This window comes from Acanthochromis polyacanthus, chromosome 15 (assembly GCF_021347895.1).
Source record: "Acanthochromis polyacanthus isolate Apoly-LR-REF ecotype Palm Island chromosome 15, KAUST_Apoly_ChrSc, whole genome shotgun sequence".
NCBI classification, from domain to species: domain Eukaryota; kingdom Metazoa; phylum Chordata; class Actinopteri; family Pomacentridae; genus Acanthochromis; species Acanthochromis polyacanthus.
In genome coordinates this window covers 25,433,672-25,453,846 of record NC_067127.1, presented here as the reverse complement: position 1 = coordinate 25,453,846, position 20,175 = coordinate 25,433,672, and the positions used below count along the sequence as shown (strand labels likewise).

The 20,175-nt window shown below is 39.1% G+C and overlaps 2 protein-coding genes and 1 long non-coding RNA gene across 18 annotated transcripts in view; 2 read left to right on the top strand and 1 right to left on the bottom strand.

Moving 5' to 3' along the window:
- LOC110956487 (regulating synaptic membrane exocytosis protein 1-like) overlaps positions 1-2,362 on the bottom strand; it is a 238,001-nt gene extending 235,639 nt beyond the window's left edge. For all 15 annotated transcript variants that reach the window (XM_051959565.1, XM_051959571.1, XM_051959574.1 and 12 more), the window contains exon 1: positions 2,359-2,362. The gene's annotated coding sequence lies outside the window, so the exon portion shown is untranslated. The remainder of the gene's footprint in view (positions 1-2,358) is intronic.
- On the top strand, positions 908-2,535 carry LOC127537411 (uncharacterized). Of its 2 annotated transcripts, XR_007947033.1 has the most exons (3): positions 939-1,290; positions 2,019-2,127; positions 2,287-2,535. It is a non-coding gene; the product is annotated as an uncharacterized LOC127537411 (long non-coding RNA). The 2 variants fall into 2 exon arrangements; XR_007947032.1 differs by having other exon boundaries at positions 908-2,127.
- Positions 2,536-4,442: 1,907 nt separating this feature from the next.
- The window catches only part of b3gat2 (beta-1,3-glucuronyltransferase 2 (glucuronosyltransferase S)), a 68,119-nt gene continuing 52,386 nt past the window's right edge, over positions 4,443-20,175 (top strand). The window contains exon 1 of the mRNA XM_022201996.2: positions 4,443-5,566. Within this exon, the coding sequence (XP_022057688.1) occupies positions 5,033-5,566 (534 nt within the window). The 5' untranslated portion in view covers positions 4,443-5,032. The remainder of the gene's footprint in view (positions 5,567-20,175) is intronic.

The window sequence follows — 20,175 nt, the reverse complement described above, 5'->3', positions numbered from 1 at the left end:
GACTTGTGACTGAAGCAGCATGGAAACTGACAATATACACTGTCACAATTTAATTCACTATCACTCAGTTAACTGATGTAAAAAATGTTTGAGCACAATTCATATTTAAACTAGAAAAGCACTTGGAGAGCGCAGACCTCCGCCAGGCCATCTGTCTGTCTGTCTGTTTGTCTGTTAACAGCATAACTCAAAAATTTAAGGACGGATTTTCACCAAATTTTTACAGAATGCCCGGAAGAGCAAAAGTAACAATCGATTAGATTTTGGAGGTGATCGGGATCACCGTCTGGATCCAGGCCATCTCTCTCAATTGTACAGAGTCCTTCAAAAAAATCCTGGATCCAGACGGTGATCCGTCTGGATCCAGGTGACCACTGATCCGGTGACCAGTGGTGCAAATTTGTTGTGGTGCCCCTAATGACTCTCACAACACACAGATTCATCACTTTCCCAGACAGAGCAGGGCTCTAGAGGTAAAGCGAGTCCTTGAATAAGCGATTTAAGCAGTTGTCAACATTTTGAAAAAAAAAACTAGATTGTTTTATATATATATATATATATATATATATATATATATTTATATATATATATATGGCATGCCGTTTAGGAAATTATATATATAATGAAAGTCGATATATATATAATGAAACTTGATATATATATAATGAAACTTGATATATATATAATGAAACTTGATATATATATAATGAAAGTCGATATATATATAATGAAACTTGATATATATATAATGAAACTTGATATATATATAATGAAAGTCGATATATATATAATGAAACTTGATATATATATAATGAAAGTTGATATATATATATATATCAACTTTCATTATATATATATCTCGACTTTCATTATATATATATATATCAACTTTCATTATATATATATCTCGACTTTCATTATATATATATATATCGACTTTCATTATATATATATATCGACTTTCACTATATATATATCAACTTTCATTATATATATATCAAGTTTCATTATATATATATATCAACTTTCATTATATATATATCAAGTTTCATTATATATATATCGACTTTCATTATATATATATATCAACTTTCATTATATATATATCAAATCTTTTTTTCCTACCGAGCCCCGGAAGGGACATGTCCGTATGGCGAAGCGACAACGAAGGACACTCACCCGGACGAGAATTTTATTGAGTTTTATTTTAAAATCGGCCTGAAACACACAGACATTCAAGCAGTGCGATGCGCTAAGAGTCTGCCATGCAGACCAGCGATCCTGATAATGGTAAGTTTTATTTCTCCAACATCCTGCTGTTATCCTACTATGAATACGCTAGCTACAACAGTCCCACATCAGTATTATGAACGTTCCGCCAGCTAACGCGGTCCGGACACCGGATCAGTGATTAGAGGTTGGCGTTCAACTATTGTTTGCCAGCCAGTTAGCCGCTGGTAAGCTAACAAGCTATGAAACAACTCCTTATAAAACCGGAGGAAAGCAGCAGCAATATTTCAGTCCAAGACCTGTATTCAGAACCTCCCACGCTGTTGCACAATGACCCATTAATCATATTACTGAACTATATGGTTATCATTGAAATTTCCCTTGAAGAACCAGTGAACTCTTTGCGAACACATTTTAATTTATGTGTTGATTATGTTTCGTATCAGTAATACAAGTCTAAAAAACTGATTGAAATGATCAAGTTAACACAATGAAGTAAAGAGTACTGGTAATCTGCAGCTATTTTCATAATTTCAAGGTGAAATTCTGATGTGTGATTTTCTAGCTTTGCAGATGTGGAAATCCAATGCACTGATTTCTTATACACAGATGCTTTTGGTGTTTTTTGTTGTAAAATAAAACAAGGCATTTATCACTGTTGGAAATTATTACAGGTATTATTTGTAACACTTTCTAACATTGTATGGACAAAGCAATAAATCAGTTAATGGATAAAATCATTTGTATTACAGATGCTATCAACAGCATGTCTTGTTCATTTTATTTAGTTGTCGGCCTTGGATGATGAGGTCCAGTTACCAGGAGCACTAGTCTGCAGCTTACTGGTTCCGTCCTGCAGCTCCTCCACGCCGTCCTCCTCTCTACAGACCAAATCAAGTAAGATCTGTTTAGACTATGCAGACATCAACATGATCAGTATGTTATCTTTTGACCCATCCTAAAATCACAAAATAGAACATTTACTTTAAGTTAACTGTGTTTATGAAAATAGAAAATAATTACTGACAACTAGTACTTTTTGGTGCTTTTATGCAGGAAAAGGGAACCAGGAAGCTGCTGTGGATCCTCTGCAGTATCTGGAGAGGTCAGAGGAACGGTTCTTGGAACAGATCGGAAGACACCAAGACGTGACCTCTGCCATTCTCCAGAACATCCAGAAGATGAATGAAAACCTTGGTTGCACTGATGGGACGCATGGTGTCGGTGCTGGAGCAACTGTCCCAGAATTAAACTGCATTGTTGACTATTGGCTTTTCTAGAAAATAAATCTTTTTTAGTACTTCACCTGTTTTGTATTTTACTCATGCACTTTGGATGAATGAACAGAAATTTGTGATGAGAGATGCAAATTTTGTCTATAATCTACAGAGACTTTATTCAGTGTTCAGTGCACACTTTTGTTACACACATTTTGACAGATAAGCAGTTGTGCTTTTCAAGCAGATTTTAGTCAGAAACATCAGTAGCATACGTTGTTGTTTTTTTACTGTTACACCAATCTAGGTAGATAAACTGCACTACTGCAGCAGACATATTATTGAAATGTGCTTCTATTATGTGTCTACATACACTGCTCACAAATAGTTATTCAACTTTTGGGTGAAATTGATGGAAAATATAAAAAGTGCATGCTGTAGTGATATATCATAAAAGTAGGGTATTTAACTAGAAACATGCAATAGTGATTTCCTCATCTCAAAAAAAATTATTGAATCAAAAGCTAACAACAGTGGAGGGTATGTCACAATAAAAATGTCTCAGTTTGGACAGAACAGCAGCCTTCAGCTGAAATCCAGTACAATTGTGTCCCACCAGTGGCGTGATCATGGATGTGTCCAGGCAGCAGCTGACCTCTGCCTCGTAATTAGCCTTAAGACCAGCTATAAAGATAAACATAGATATTATCATTATCATCAACATATGGTGCATGTGTTTAACCTTTAAGCTATGTAGGGATGCAAATGTAGTCGAAGCTAAGTAGCTAAGCTAATGCTAACACGTTCAGTGTTCAGAATCAAAACATCTCTAAAAATTACCTGTTTTCTCAAACGTAGTCGCCGTTCCCTGTGACAACCATGAAGACAGATAGATAATCACAGAAGAGCTCATCTGAAGAGCAAATGTCCAATAAGGTTCCTGTTTTTGTTTGCCATGTCCTTCCAGGGCTCAGTAGGAAAAAGTCTGAATATATGGAATGAAACTTTGAATAGATGGAATGAAAATCTGAACATTCTATATTCCGACTTTCATTATATATATATCAAGTTTCATTATATATATATCAACTTTCATTATATATATATATATCAACTTTCATTATATATATATCAATTTTCATTATATATATATCAAGTTTCATTATATATATATCGACTTTCATTATATATATATCAACTTTCATTATATATATATATATATCAACTTTCATTATATATATATCAACTTTCATTATATATATATCAACTTTCATTATATATATATATCAACTTTCATTATATATATATCAATTTTCATTATATATATATCAAGTTTCATTATATATATATCGAGTTTCATTATATATATATCAAGTTTCATTATATATATATCGAGTTTCATTATATATATATCGAGTTTCATTATATATATATCGAGTTTCATTATATATATAATTTCCTAAACGGCATGCCATATATATATATATATATATATATATATATATATATATTTATATATATATATATATATATATATATATATATATATATATATATATATAAATTGGATTTTTAAAAAACCTGATTACCAAAATCAAAACAAAAACAAAACTGACATCAGTTTTGCTTCTATGATATCTGTAATAACAAACTAATATTTGGGGCGTTTAACTGCTAGTCAGAAAAATGTGTATTTGTTTTACGTTTTATACACCGAATAAAAAGAAAATAATCATCAGATGTATTGATAATGAAAATAAATATTGCTTGCAGCTTCACAGTACTTTAAGAGCGGTGATGAGACTGAAAAGCATAATTCATTCGGTGTGTTTCTAAAATGAATATTTTTCACATTGTTGCCCCCAGAGTGCCTCTTAGGATCCGTGGTTCCCGCGAGTCCACATATCAAGTCCTCTTATTTTGCTTTAATAATTTATTCTTGACAAACACAGCGAGAGTTTCTACAGGCTTCTCTCTTTCCTCTATCAGCTGGCTTAATTCTCAGCGGACACTGATGCACAACAAGGTCTTTCTCCCTCTCTCCCTCCTCATCTCTCTGTCTCTCCAGGTTCTCTCCTCTATCCCGTCTCCCCTCCTCTGCTCTGCACCTGCTCCTCCCCTCCTGCTTTATTATCCTCACACTCAGAGCACTGCTCCGTCCTCGCCAAGTGATGCTCCTCGGCGGCGCACATCGGTGGCTTTTCAGCGCCTGCTGCAGGGAAGACCGCTTCGGTTTGTTGTTCTCCTCCGGAAAACACGCACCTAAGGGCGGCTGAATATGGGAATTTAACGGGGCTTGCGAGAGCGTAAACCGAAGGAGGGCAGGACGACGAAGAAGTACTCAAGTCCCATCCGAGAGCAGCGCGGCAGGAGGAGGAGGGGGGCTCCGGGGAAACGGTCCCGCCGGGACGGGGGACGCAGCGGATGGTTCATAGTTTGGAATGGACTCAAGTCTCTGGTTTGTGTTGTGTGGCTGTGCAGACTGAGGTTACGGGATATAAAGGAACGCTCTCGGAGTTGCGGTCGGTCGTCCCTGTCTGTTTGTGATGGAGTGAGTGAGGGCGCACGGTAACTTCACACTCGCCATGAAATCAGTGTTTTTCAGCCGCTTCTTCATCCTGCTGCCCTGGGTCCTGATTGTCATCATCATGATCGATATCGACAGTAAAAGGACCATACGGGCTCCAGTCGGTGGTCGGACCGGCAGGACGCAGCGGACGGCCAGAACCGGCGCACCGGGGGTCGGCGGCACCCAGAACCAGTCCGCCCTGCCGGTCATCTACGCCATCACTCCGACCTACACCCGTCCTGTGCAGAAAGCGGAGCTGACCCGGCTGGCCCACGCCTTCCGCCAGGTGCCCCGGTTCCACTGGATCGTAGTGGAGGACTCGACGGCGCGCACGGAGCTGGTGGCGCGCTTCCTGGCCCGGTGCGGCGTCCCGTACACGCACCTGCATGTGTTCACTCCCCGCAGGTTCAAGCGCGCCGGGATGCCACGCGCCACCGAACAGAGGAATGTGGCTCTCGCGTGGCTCCGGCAGCACCGGAGCAGGCGGGACACCGGGGTGGTTTTCTTCGCAGATGACGACAACACGTACAGCCTGGAGCTGTTCGAAGAGGTACCGTGTTCCCTCTGCTCACCGGGCACCACTTAGCCTTATCACAGGGGAACCATGGGTCTGAGAGTGGAGCCCTCACCATGGCTGTCACACAAATAGCACATAATCTCTGACTTTTCATAATTCAGATTAATTCAGTTAAAGCACTTTGGTGTGAAAGCGTCAACCCTCGGTTGTCTCTGTGGTCAGTGCCACTGATCTCCAAACATAATGTTTCAAACACGAAACTGTGCACCTATTATAATGTAAATTTAATTAATTTGAACTAATTTACTTGCTTCCTGTTTAATTCTAAACAGCTGCATCATATCTTATGTCTTTATGATCTTACCATGTTAAGTAAGTAGTAGCTTTAGCAAGCTTCCTCAGAATTGTACTTGTCATGCTTTCCATGTGGAGGTAAGTCCTGATGTGGATTCTGTCACACAGATGCAGTTATTAGGAATCTGTATAATGCAACGGCATTCACAGCATCCACACTGTCAGGGTAACATGTGGGACTGTGTTAGTACTGCACTGTAGTCATCCCACTGCACTCAGAAATCATTGTTAGGTACTCCCCAAGCAGGGTTATTTCAAAGGAATCCAAACATGGAATTTCTCAGATTCTTCCTGTTGACGGCATCCCACTGGAACCCTGTTTAAACACACTGGGGAGGCTGCAGACCCTCGAACAGGGAAACTGGTCAGGAGGTTGTTCACAGAGAGAGAGTGGAAAAATGAGTGAGAGAAAAAAATGCAGACGAAGACAAAGAGTGAGCAGTGATGGAGAGACAGAGATGAGGAGGGTGGAAGAGGCTGTGGTGGAGCTGGTGATCGGGTGTTACAAATCTTTATCTCATCAACAGTATTGCTATCTTTTTTTATTCGCCGGGCCTGAGTTAGTACGTAGGACTGTGTGTGATTATTTAGTTTCCTCTTGTGTGAGTCTCAGGGTGAGACAGGGCTAATGGTGATGCCGAATGGATTGATTGCTTTTTATTTTTATATATTTATATTAACTTAGAATATTTTACACTCCTTAATTTGTTTCCTTATCAAGATGTAAAACTGTCTCGGCAGCATTTAGACTAATTTGAGGCTCTGACAGTCTGCTGATACATGAAACCATATTGACTAGCTGTAGGCTGCAAATTGGACTAGATGATATGCCAGTATTGATATTATTAGCAAACTAATACCTTCATGTAAACCAGCTCTGGGTCTGAGTGTGTTGATGTGTTTGTGTGTGCATGTGGTGCCGTTACCAGTCAGTTGTTGTTCATATTGATACCATGCTGTTGCCTTCAACTAGAGCAGACTTGCAGGTAATAAAGAGAAATTCAATCGAAGCATCAGAAGCAAATAATAAATCCTCACACTCTCAGAAATGCACAAACAAATTGGAAGAATGCTTCTGATTGCTGATTGCTCCTCACTCTGATTATTGCTATTCAATCAGAGCTGCCCCCAAACATGAAACTGCATTAGTTTGTGCCAGAAACACAATTTTCAGAATGCAGAACATTTTGATGAACTGCAAATCAGCTGAGAACTCTGAATGTTACAGTAAAAGCTACATCCGTATAGTTATGCGATTTCCTCTGTCTGCACATCTTTGCAGAATAAAAAAATGTATGATTACTGTTTTATCTGATTTTGAAAGCAGCTGTGCAAAAGGCCAAGATGCATTTACATTGTTTATTTGAGCTGTGCAGCCTTCATGATCATCATGACAGACAGTGTCACTTTTGGAGAAAAGCGGTAAAAAATCAGCATCCCTAAAAATGCCTACCACAGTTTTCTTAAATCACTTTACAGTGATATATATATGTGTGTGTGTGTGTGTGTGTGTGTGTGTGTGTGTGTGTGTGTGTGTGTGTGTGTAACTGTAGAATCTAGCCAAGCTAACAGACAGCTCTGACACACTGGTGCTTTCACCTAAATGCTAATGTTAGCATGCTAACATGCTCACAGTGACAGTGCTGACATGGATGGTCCTTGTTTTTGTGAAGATAAAGTACAGAACTGATGTTGGACTGTGGTTAGCCTAGCTTAGCATAACAAAACTAATGCAGCCTCCATATCAGCATCATATTGGCAACAGCATTGAATTAGTTCTGGAATCTTTGTAAATGGTTGGTAATGTCAGATTTCAAGTCATGATTATGACAGGGAATATTGAATTGCCTCCAAGGTTCCTGATAACGCCACTCGGGCTGCATGAACTCTAAAAAAAACTGACATTGTGATATCTAATTTTTCTGCGGAATATATTGCAAAATGGAAAAATACAAGAATTTGCACCAGATGACATAAATAACTTTATTTGTAATTATTCATTCTAGAAATATGAGGTTGATACTATAGAACAGTAAATCCCCATGGAAAATTTTCACACTTGTAAAAAGTTTAAGTGATTTGTGAAAATGTTTTACTGAGTGAGAGCCATTTGGGACCTTTCTCATATGCTGGTAAAGAGATGTACAAAACTTTTTTTTTTTTTTTTTTTTTTACTTTGGATCGCTTTCAAATTTTGAATTAGTTCTTTAACCTCTTGTGGCAACAATTGCAAGATACTACCAACAGTGAACCTGTTTGTAGTCAACATCATCCTTTCTGTCAGTCAAATATTCCCACACAACTGACCAGCGTCCAAGGCTAGCACCAAAAGGATAATCACCATAATTTTCATCAAAACTGGGGTCAAGATTAGCCTGTTTATCACAATTATTCATTGGCTATTTGGGCCAGTGTATTAGTATTTATAATATTTTTATATTCCAAAATAATTTCAGATCAGCTACAATAAGGTCCTTCGTCACCAGAATGTAGCGTTTTTTGACAGGCACTTCCATTTACTGATGTTCCATAACCTCACACAAATCCAGTCAGTTACTGCAAGGTAGCAGTCCAGACATTTGTGTGACCAAACATGACTTTGAAAATAGTATAATAAGGTGTCAGATTTAGCCAAATTTAAACCAAGTGATATTATCTACACGGGCTGTCTTATATTAGCAAGGCAATTTAAATGTCAATATCACAGTCAGTCATTTCCATTTAATTGTGCGGCATCAAAGTTATGATTGTCATTAATATTCCATTAATTATACAACCCTACAACTGAAGCTGCTTTTGAATTGTTCCAACCAAACCTTCATTTTCAGTACTTGTCTTGTGTTCCTCAGTCATTTTGCTGTCATGTGGAGCCTACATGTCAACTAACTCTGTGTCAGTGCATCCAAGAACCCTTAAATCAGATTTAATGATGTTCTATCAGACAGACTTCTCTTGCAGGTTAGTCATTGAGTCATGCAAGTTATAGCATGATGCGTTTGATTTCTTTTGCCTCACTTCATATTGCACTTCCTGCAATATGATTATTTCACAATGTCGATACTGAGAAAACATATTGGGCAGTTGTAAGTGCAACTTCACTAATATAGTTCTAGGAAACAAATACCGATGCCTCACTGTAGCTTCACACACATCATATTGTCATTGTATAACGTTCTAATACTCACACAACCAACTCTGCAATCATGCCATCATGTTGATGACATAAATGCTAAGTTGTTAACAAGGGAGTCATTCTGGTCTCTGCCATCAATTCAGCCGTCATCTAGTTGCAAGCAATTTATAGATCCAATCAATCAAATCTCCCCATCAGCTCCGGCTAAAGAAATCCTGCTTTAATTTAAATGCTGCTGACTGTAGAGAGCTTTATCCTGTGTAGCTTCTCTGAATGCTCGGACAAAAATTCTCGACCTAGAGTACAGAAGCTGGGCCTACTCCGACGCACAGTTCTGGTGTTGGATTCGATGACTGTGACTCAGTGTGAAGAGCATCTGTTTGATTTGTTGATAGCACACTGTCTTCTCTCTGCCCTCCTTCCTATTTCATTACCCAGCTCCTCTGTGCAGGTAATGGCCTGTCATAGAGAGATAATAGGCTGTCATACGGCAGTAATAACCTGCAGAAACTGTCTGCAGGCTTTAGAATGATGACAGTAACTGTGCTTACAGTATGTGGCAGCTTCACATTAGAAACCCTTATATCATTTGAGGAAGAAAAATGATTGAGGTAACATTTAAGCAACTTAAATATTATTTTACCATGACCCTTGGTAATAATATTTCTTCAAGTAATCCGTTGTACGTTTTTAATTTTGTGCCAGCTGTGGTTGTGTAAAACTAGGCATTAAAGGGTGGGTATGGATTTTATCAAGTCTTTCCTAATACAGTGCTGCCACGCTGGACGTGAAGTAGAAGCTTCATAGTGTGATTGCACAAACCCTACAGGCTTCATTCTATTTTGTTTCCTCTGTACACCATAGTTCTGTATATTCACATCGAAAGTGAAGGCCTTCATTGGTCAGCACAGGTAGTTAGACATAATGCACAAATATGCCATATGGATATAAAAATAGATAACTACAGTATTGTTTGGGCAACACTCACAGCTCATTACACAACACTGTGCACAGAAGCAGAGTCAATATGTAAAAATACATTTAATAACTGACAGTTCATGACAACACATGTACCATACAGTGACATATTAGCCAAAATGAGTTTTAGTATATACATTTGTATGTGTGTTTTTATATATATGTATATATATATATATATATATATATATATATATATATATATATATATATATATATATATATTGGCATGTTTTCCTTTATTTGATAGCTGAAGCAAATATAAAGGCAGGAATGAGAAGAGAGGCAGTGGGACATGCAATAAGGAGGTCAAACCAGGGGTCGTCCAGTATGTTCTTCTCAAGGCCAATACAGATTGTTAGTAATGAAGGAGACTGATGACTGAGATTTGGAAGGTATTCATTTACAGGAAAAAAAATCATCCGACACAGAACTTTGCTGAAATCCCTTCATGTATTTATGTTTTACATGTTTAATTAGAAGTTTTAAACATTTTCCCTTTAGTTTTCATTGCCCTTTCCTCATGATGTAGAACCAATCTGAGGCTGTGGGCAGGACTTTGCTGGAGACCAGAGTGACCAAGAGAGACGGTTACATCAGAGGCAAAGCAGCACATTTTTTTTTACCCGTTTAGTTGATTTGTAATCAGTTTTAAAAATACCAAAATTTGGAAGATGGAAGATGAAAATGGCATCCCATAATCAAATAGGCTGATACTCTGTTACCAAACTGTCAAAAGAGTTATGCTGTATGCACTTTAACATGGGCTGCATCGTTTTTTTTGTTTTTGTTTAACCTTCGTCACAAGGGACCAAGACATAGAAAGGTGTCAAATTAAAGGAAAATCTTAAATCCCTGAGCCCTACACTGAGGGAATCTGGTGGCTCTGTTATGCTGTGGCATCCATTTTGTTGGCATTGTAAGTATGCTGCCTGTTCTGGTGACGTGGTTGCCCAACACCTTATTGTTAGCTGTATCTAGCTTTTACTGGTGGGGCTGCGTAATGTTGGGAAAAGATGTAGCTGCAATTTTTTTTTTTTTGACAGATATACCAATTTAAGTTTGCAATATAATTTTTAATGACCTTAAATGTGACATGAGACACCATCAAAACCATTACCGTCACACAAAGAGGATTCTGGTGGATATACTGTGGAGTAGAGACATGCCTGGAATCAGCCCATGATCAGCCGATGAATTGGCCAAGTCGATTTATTAGATTAACTACTCAGCAGTCATTATGGGGAGGATGATAAGATTACAGCCACAATTAATCTTCCACTATAAATATGGCAATGTATTGTAGTCAGACATACAGATAAAAATTCAAACCTATTTGTAGAATACAGTTTCTAGTGAAGGCAAGGAGACTGCACACTTAAATATTTAAATTTAAACAATTCAATTTCTTTGTTTATAATGTCTTGGTATCCTCTTCCCATGTCTTTCTATATATATTTAGAGAAAAAAAAACTACATTTGCAAAGTAGAAACAGCTTTTCATTGCATGTCTGTACCTAGCAACCCCCAGCTTTTGCACCAACTCAGCATTGAGGTAACTTTATCATGCAGTAATGTACATTCTCAAGTCCTTTTAGTGAAGGTAAGCTGCATTATAATTTTATGGCTGATGATTAATAAAATGTTTAGCTATATATCATGGGTAAATTCATGGTAATTAAGCCATACATAAGAGCATTTTCATTCAATATTTTTACCTTTTTTTCCCCCCTACACTGCTTTTCCTACTGTAGGGCAAAAAGCAGTGTATTTCTGACCAGCAATTGTCCAATTAACAAATGAAAAAACTCCAGCTGTGGCAAAATCAACCTCATTCTGGGTTGTTGATTACATGAAAGTAACTGCCCGGGCAGTTTTGCTCAAAGAGCGCACTACAAACTACTACACTGTAATGAGCAAAATGTGTTTCAACCACCCCCTCTTTCCCCTCTTATGAAAAAACATAGGTACATAGCAAATGTTTAACAGGCCTCCCTGCCTGCCTGTTCTCTCTCTGGCTACAGAGTCACAGCGAGAAGTCAGGTGGAAAGGCATTTAACAACAAGACAAAACCTAAAGGGTGTATTCTTCGTTTCCACACATTAGTCAGGTCTCAGTTCGGCATGGTTTATTATGCACATGACACGTTCCGGCTGAGTCGCCTCCCTGCAGTCAATAGAGTGTCAGAAAATGCAAGACTGCTCATTTAATGCCCCCAAAGCAATTACACTGTGATTAGCCCTTAACGCACACTGTTTCCTGTGGGTTTGGTAAGGTGATATTGCACTTTTGCCCTCAATGTGCTGCCATCATGCGAACTAACTCACTTTGAACCACATAATTTATATAGTTGAAATCATACTGGTCTTTCCTTTTAAATTTCATTCCTAAACCCTCCAAAGTTTTAGGTACATTAAGCATTTTCTTCAAAAATTTATCCTTGTGAGGACAGACAAGCTTGTTAAGCTGCACTTAAATCACCACTGGACAGTTAAACTCAATTTATAAGCAGAATAATGGAATTTTTACAAGGTAAGAAATTCCCTAAGCCACAGTAAATGAGGCTTCATTGATGGTTTTGGGGTATTTTAGTGAAACATGTCCCATTACACAATAGAAGGATTTCTCTGGTTGAAGGAATATTAAGGGGAATGAGGGGGTTTTGCTTTGGTTGTCTTCTAATATAAAAATACTGCTGTATCGACAGTATGCATTACATTCACTAAGTTAAGGTCTGAGATCTGGGATTGGGTTGATATGACTTTGCTAAAGGGATGTGCAGCGAGGAAAGAAACAGAAGCATTCAGAGGATCAACAAACATGTCAATGTCTTTGGATGCCCACCTGTATCATTCACTGGTCAAATCTGTAAAATCCATTGAAAATTTGTAGGATCTATACATGGTAATAAAATGTATTGGACATTAACACTTTCCTAAAAATCTACAAAAAGCTATGTTGAAGTGGGTGCATGAGACATCGAGGAAACAGCGTCCAGTGTGCATAATCCAAAGAACATTTTAAATGGAAACTGCACCAGAGGAATACATCAGAGGGAGAATCAGCCACAGATGAGGATATTCACTCATCCCAAACCCAACAAATTTGTCACTGCTTCAAGTTCTGCTTTGCAACTTCATAGCAAAACATAATCTGCTGTCCATGTATTGGGCTACCTTACTGAACTTTAACCTCAAATACAGTGCCATGAAAAAGTATTGCCCCCCTACAGATTTCTTCTATATTTGCTATTAATCGTCACACTTACTGTTTCAGATCATCAACCTAAGCTTAATATAAGATGGCGACAACCCAAGAAACATCCATCCATCCATTCTCTATACACCGCTTTATCCTCACTAGGGTCGCGGGGGGTGCTGGAGCCTATCCCAGCTGACTCGGGCGAAGGCAGGGGACACCCTGGACAGGTCACCAGTCTGTCACAGGGCTACATATACAGACACACAATCACACTCACATTCACACCTACGGGCAATTTAGAGTTATCAATTAACCTCAGCATGTTTTTAGACTGTGGGAGGAAGCCGGAGTGCCCGGAGAAAACCCACGCATGCACAGAGAGAACATGCAAACTCCATGCAGAAAGATCCCAGGCCCAGGCTGGGATTTGAACCGGGGATCTTCTTGCTGCAAGGCGAAAGTGCTAACCACTACTACTGTGCAGCCGCCAAGAAAACATGATTTCCTTTATTGAAGGAAAAATGCTGTCCAGCCTATCCACCCCTGTGTGACAAAGTAAATGCCCCTCTAGCTAACAATCTACCAGATGACCAAATTAATTTGCCACTTAGGTTGAGCTTCACAGCAACACCCACTTATAATTACTGCTAGGCTTGTTGAACCTAAACATCACTAAATAGAACCTGTCTGCTATTGTGAAGTAGCTAAAGGATCTCAAAAAGTAGCACATGATGCCATGTTCCAAACCAAGTCATTGGCATTTATCTGTCTGGAGAGTTACAAAGCCATTTATAAGGCTCAGGGACTCCATAGAACTACAATAACAGACATTATCCACAAATGGAGAAACATGGAACAATGGTGAACCTTCCCAGGAGTGGTCCGCCTACCAGCATTTCTCCAAGAGTTTAGATATCTAATCCAGAAGGTCACAAAAGAACCTAGACGAACAACAAAAGATCTGCAGACCTCACTGGCCTCAGTTAAGGTCCATTTACATGATTCTACAATAAGGAAGAAACTGTGGGAAAATGGATCCATGGAAGAGTTGCAAGAATCACACCACTCCTATCGAAAAAAAACATAATGGCTCATCTGGTATTTACAAAAAAATATATCTGGATGAGCTCCAAGACATTTGGGATAACATCCTGTGGACTGATGAGTCAGAAGTGGAACTTCATGGAAGACATGGGTCCCGTTACATCTGGTGTAAAGCAAATACTGCATTTGCATGGATCTCAGCCACAGAGGGGTTATACAGCATGACAATGACCCAAAGCACACAAGCATCTGAACCTCTTGGGGGAAGCTGTGTCAAGATCTAAAATTTGTGCTGTGGTAAGACCATAAAAGGGCAGTTTATGCTTGAAAACCATCTAATGTGGCTGAATTAAAGCTATTCTGATCACAAACTATCACAAACATTTAATTGCAGTTGTTGCTGCCAAGGGACCAACCAGTTATTAGGTTTAGGGGGGCAATTACTTTTTCACAGGGGTGATATCGGTTTCTAATAAATCTCTGTATAATATACAATAAATATCAATATTAAATATGTTAAATATCAATATTAATTTGATGATCTGGAACATTTACAATGTGAGAAATATGAAAAAACAGAAGATAACAGGATATCAGGATCGATGATTTTGTGTATATGTCTGAAATCAACATAAGTGGAGAAAAATCCCTACAATTTACAGACATTCCATTTAAGTTATCATATATGGATCAGTCACATTTTAATCCTTTAAGCCTCAGGCTATTTCTTTTTATTTCCACCTGAAAAACACTTCCAAATTCAGTCAGTAAAAATTTCCCAACTGTGAGGCCAAATGGAGCAACCTTGGCCTCTGTGGATCAGAAACGTGGGAGAATTTTGAAAAACGTTGAAGGCAAATTCATGGTTTTCACATGAAGGATGCAGATTTTGAAAACAAACACCGAATGTGCCGTTCTATTCTATTCATACTAAATTAGGTAGGTCACATTGCCCTTCATAATAAACACAGAAAATCACTTGGGGCTCCATGTTTTTCAGAAAGGCTGGCTTTGCTCTTTTTACAGGATATATTGTGGTAGATAGTTTCCGATTGGGCTGTAACACCGTGTCTATGTGATTATTCTTGACATGTGCAGACACAGCACTGGATTTATGGATAATTCAGAGCTTCTCATTGTGTTAGGACTTCATTGATGTAAAAGCAAGCTCCAAAGATCCTTCGGTGGATGATGAAATTTACGTCATGGGGAGACCCCGAAAGCATGACTTGGCCTTGAGACTCCTCGTCCCCATCATCATGCCAGAGCGAGAATTAAAAAAACTCAAATAAAAATCAACAGTTTTCCTTTTTCCAACTCTAATCTGTAAAGTGCAGAGTGAATAACAATTTTCTAACAATCAGTCAGTGACACTGATGTTATTGAACCTGTTCCTCACCTGCAACTCTACCAAATGTGATGCAGCAGAAACGAAGCCCAACATTTCTACTTTAGTTTCAGTCATAATGGTACTAAGTGACGCCTTCCTTAATCAGAATCTAATGCTGAATAGTGATATGAAGGTCTCTGTTTGTAGGCTTCAGACATTTTGGACATATGACACAAAAATCAAGAAAATACAACCTGAGTTGTAGCAAACCAATATTATCCTAAAATTCATCACATGAAAACTCATGACATTCCTCTTTGTTAATGTATAAATGGGTATTCACTACTATTTCCACTATTATGACCCCGACTCCGTCTTTCTTGAGTCAGTTTCTTGGCGCATCGACCCATTAAGACTTGGTTGTGTAACAAGCAATCAGGAAAATTAAGCTGTGCCTTTTTTTCACTCCTCATTCCTGAAAAGCTGACTTTGGGGATGGAGGGTTTTTCAGCTGACGGCAGCATGGCAGAGCCGTTTGATTCAGCTGCAGCAGCCTGTCAGCCAGGCAAGACTTTCGTCAGACCTTTTTTGAATAATTGAACTCCCCCGGCCCTGAGAGCTTCGCAGCAGTCACAGCGACTATTTTAGGGAGCAGGTACTGTGGCGAATGCTCTGTGCTGAAGTGTGACTCAGGAACACCTTTCTGGGATGGTGCCATGCTGGGTCTAGTGTTCATTTATTAGTTCTGACGGCTTCTCAGATTGCGTGTTAGTAATGGAAATTCTTTGCAGGAGACATCTTTTCGATTTTGAATCAAACTGCTCCAAAGAATGCTCCAAAAACATGTGCTTACATTAAATGTCTTCTTTAAAATTAATTATAATTCCCTTTACTGTCACAATGAATATATTTTCTTTTTGTCAAACATCCCAAATGGGGATCAGCTGGGCTTTGGTTTTTGTTCCCAAGTCACATATGCAAAACATGAAGAATGTATTTGATCGAGTGTCCAAGCAGCACACTGCAGGCCTTCAGAGAACAGTGGGATGATGGGAAAGGCGGCACAAAGAGAAACTGGTGGGATAAAGGAACCAGAGCGAAATGGGAAATTCAATTTCCTCAAACCCATATGAGCAATTATCATAATTACATAGTGTAGTGGGAGAAGTGAGGGGTGGGGGGTTGTAATGTCAGGGAAGCGAAGCAGAAAGGAGACAAACCTTGCTGAGAGAAATTGTCCGTGGTCAGGTCGACGAGAGGATAAGGATGGGGGAGAGAGGAAGGTGACAGAAAGCTGAAAGCTTTTTTAGGGCCAATGTAAATGTAAAAAAGGTGTTATACACCAGCTCCCTGCTTATTTTCTCTCCCCTTTTTCTGAATTGGCAGTTTGATGAGACACCCTTCCTTTGCTCCACTTCCTCATCAAATCTATTCCCTTGTTCACCACTGTGTGTAACAATGGATGTGATACAGAAGCTGAAATTCATTAAATTTACACATTCTGTCCTCAAGGCTGGTGATTGGTTTGCAAGGAGCAAGTCCAGATAGTTATCTCTTTAGCCCTAAGTCCTCAGTTTTCACGGTGCCCAGCTTGTTGTATTCACTGCTGAGCTTCTGTGATAACATCAAAACTGGGGAAATTATACATAATTGTGGTATGCCTGAAGAATTGTTTTTAGGAGCTATATGTACATTTGATGGTGGTCATGGCATTGATTCTTGAGGTTTGTGGCTCCTTTTAGTTGATGAATTTTGTCTACTAGTTCAGCGTTTTAAATATCGTTTGCTGTCCATGGCTGGGAATGTGTGCAACATTAGAAGAAGGTTTGAAAGAAATAGTCCAGAATTTTTGAAAATTTACTTGTTTTCTTACAGAGGGTGAAATGAAAGGAAAGTGTTCATCTAATGTCTCTTTAGAGCATTAATATAGAGCTGGAGCTCTGTTGTCTGGATTGTCTTGCACTATCCATCCATCCATTCTCTATACACCGCTTTATCCTCACTAGGGTCGCGGGGGGTGCTGGAGCCTATCCCAGCTGACTCGGGTGAAGGCAGGGGACACCCTGGACAGGTCGCCAGTCTGTCGCAGGGCTACATATACAGACAAACAATCACACTCACATTCATCACCTACGGGCAATTTAGAGTAACCAATTAACCTCAGCATATTTTTGGACTGTGGGAGGAAGCCGGAGTGCCCGGAGAAAACCCACTCATGCACAGGGAGAACATGCAAACTCCATGCAGAAAGATCCCAGGCCCAGGCCGGGATTTGAACCGGTGCTAACCACTACGCCACTGTTGGTTTGCACTAATAATTTGTAAATCAAATGACTGATTTTGATTACTTAGTAATGTGTAAATCAAATTACTAAATTTGAATGAGTCCTTCCACATCACTAGTGTGACACTAGTGATGTGGAAATCAGGTTGCACAATTAAAACTGGACCCAAGAAATCAAAAGCCCTAAACTGTGTCAGAACCAAAAATGTTGTGCTATATTGAGAGGTTTTTCTATTTTTAGCCTACCGCTACTAATGTAACCATGTCGGGCATGACATTAGACACACGTGTCAGTGTGAAATACACACCTGTACACACTATGAGAAAAATGATGTCTTTTTGAAAAATAGTAAAATTGGTCATTTGTAAATGTGTATAACATGGGCTCTTTAAAAGTTTATTTACTGGGCCTTATATATTGTTTAAAGCCTGCCACAGACAGTATGTTTCCATGTGATTATAGCAAAAAAATAGCAGAGAAATCGCCAGTGGTATTACTCCAGACATCTCCTATTACATAAATTCAAATGCAGACCTTGAATAGATACATTATTTTGTAACTGGTTAAGTGTCTTTCTGTTGTTTATTCAGGCCCAGGCTATGTTTACTGATTTATGAATGCTACTGGAAGGAATTATTATTATTGTATGTTGCTCAAAGGAAAAACAAAATGTGATATACATGTTAAGAAATTCAAGCACTCGATAAATAATTCTGGTCCAGATTATGCCTTCTGGTTTACTGAAATCTTTGGTTGGTGTGATGGTGAACTAACCCTCTTAACTTAATTTTATGTGGTAATAAAAAGGTCTTTAGTGTAACTCAGTGAAACCAGCTGAAACCCTGTGATGTAAGTGCAACCTGGTACTGTGCTGACCAGACTTTGTGAAGATGATCTGTCCATCATTGGCCTAAATGATTACTTGATAAAATAGATATACAAAGCTGCAGATTTTTTACAGTAAATGTTTTAAAAATAAACACACAAATCCACAGATGCATGTACAGCATATGCAAAGAGACTACATTTTTGTATAGTGTATATATTAGCAGTTCTGTGGATAGTCTCCCCTACACACCCACTATGCATGCCCCCTATCTCTTCATTATGTTTTTCACATAAACCCATAAAGCATTCAACCTGCACACATATCATGCACCATTGCATCAGTTTCATAGCCCGTTCTCAGCCTCTCTAATTTGATTCATTCATTTTCTCCCAGCTCATTTCTTCCCTCTCTTTCTCTGATTGCCTCTGCCATGCATATTAATAACCCACAGATAAAAATACGCTTGATTAAAATCACACCCGGCCCAGTCGCCGAACACTCGTCCCGTTGCACAAACAACACAATGACGGCTCTCTCTTCAGGGCAGGAGGCAGGAAACGAGAACATCCATAATGGATTTCATATACTTCATCATTAAAAGTCTCATTGTGTGTACACACAATTCACTTCTCACCTATTTGTTTTCAGGGAAGGGAGTCAGAGTTGATTACCCGACGAAGCTGGGGCGCTCCCAGGCAGAGTGTCCTGGCTGCGAGTCAAATGAAATGTGATTCCTCTCAGCACTGTATCCCCCCCCCCCCCCAGCTTTTCTTTTGTTTACTTGTAAATAGCATGCGTTTACTGACTGAGCTGCCAGTACTGTAATTTGTCAGGACTTACAGGTTGTTGTGAACTCAGCTGCATATGAAATTATTTTTCATGTGCAGCAAAGATGAATTATTTGTTATCTCAGTGCAGTGTCGGCCCTCTGGTGAAGATATCCATATTGATAATGAGACGGGAGCTTTCTTAACGCATGACAATGTCCGCGGGTGGCCCCCTATACAGGCTAAACTGATGTAGAGTGCAAAACAAAGGGCTTTACAGATTCATTACTGAGACAGAGACAGTGTAGAGAGTCAGCAGAGAGCCGGTTTTGTCATCAGTTCCTTCATTTTATTGGAATTCCTCCCATTCTTGACTGACTTTAACACCCACATCCATATGGTGTTTTACATATAAATTTGATTCCATAGAACTGCTGGATTGCAGACCCATGGATGAGATTTACCTTTGCTTAGATTCAGGTCAGACATGAGTCACAAATCTGATGACTGTAGACTTAGTGAAATCCAAAATGATTTGCAGCTTGACTGGTGTGTTTACCTGTGAGGCTGACTTTCATTGCAGTTACACTGTCATCTAAGGACACTCAAAAAGCTAAATGCAATGGTTGATTATGCTGTAAACTTCGATGAGGACAATCAGTCTTTTCTCTTTGTTTGTTTAATGGTTACAAAGGAAGGATGCAGATGCAGAAAGAAAGCT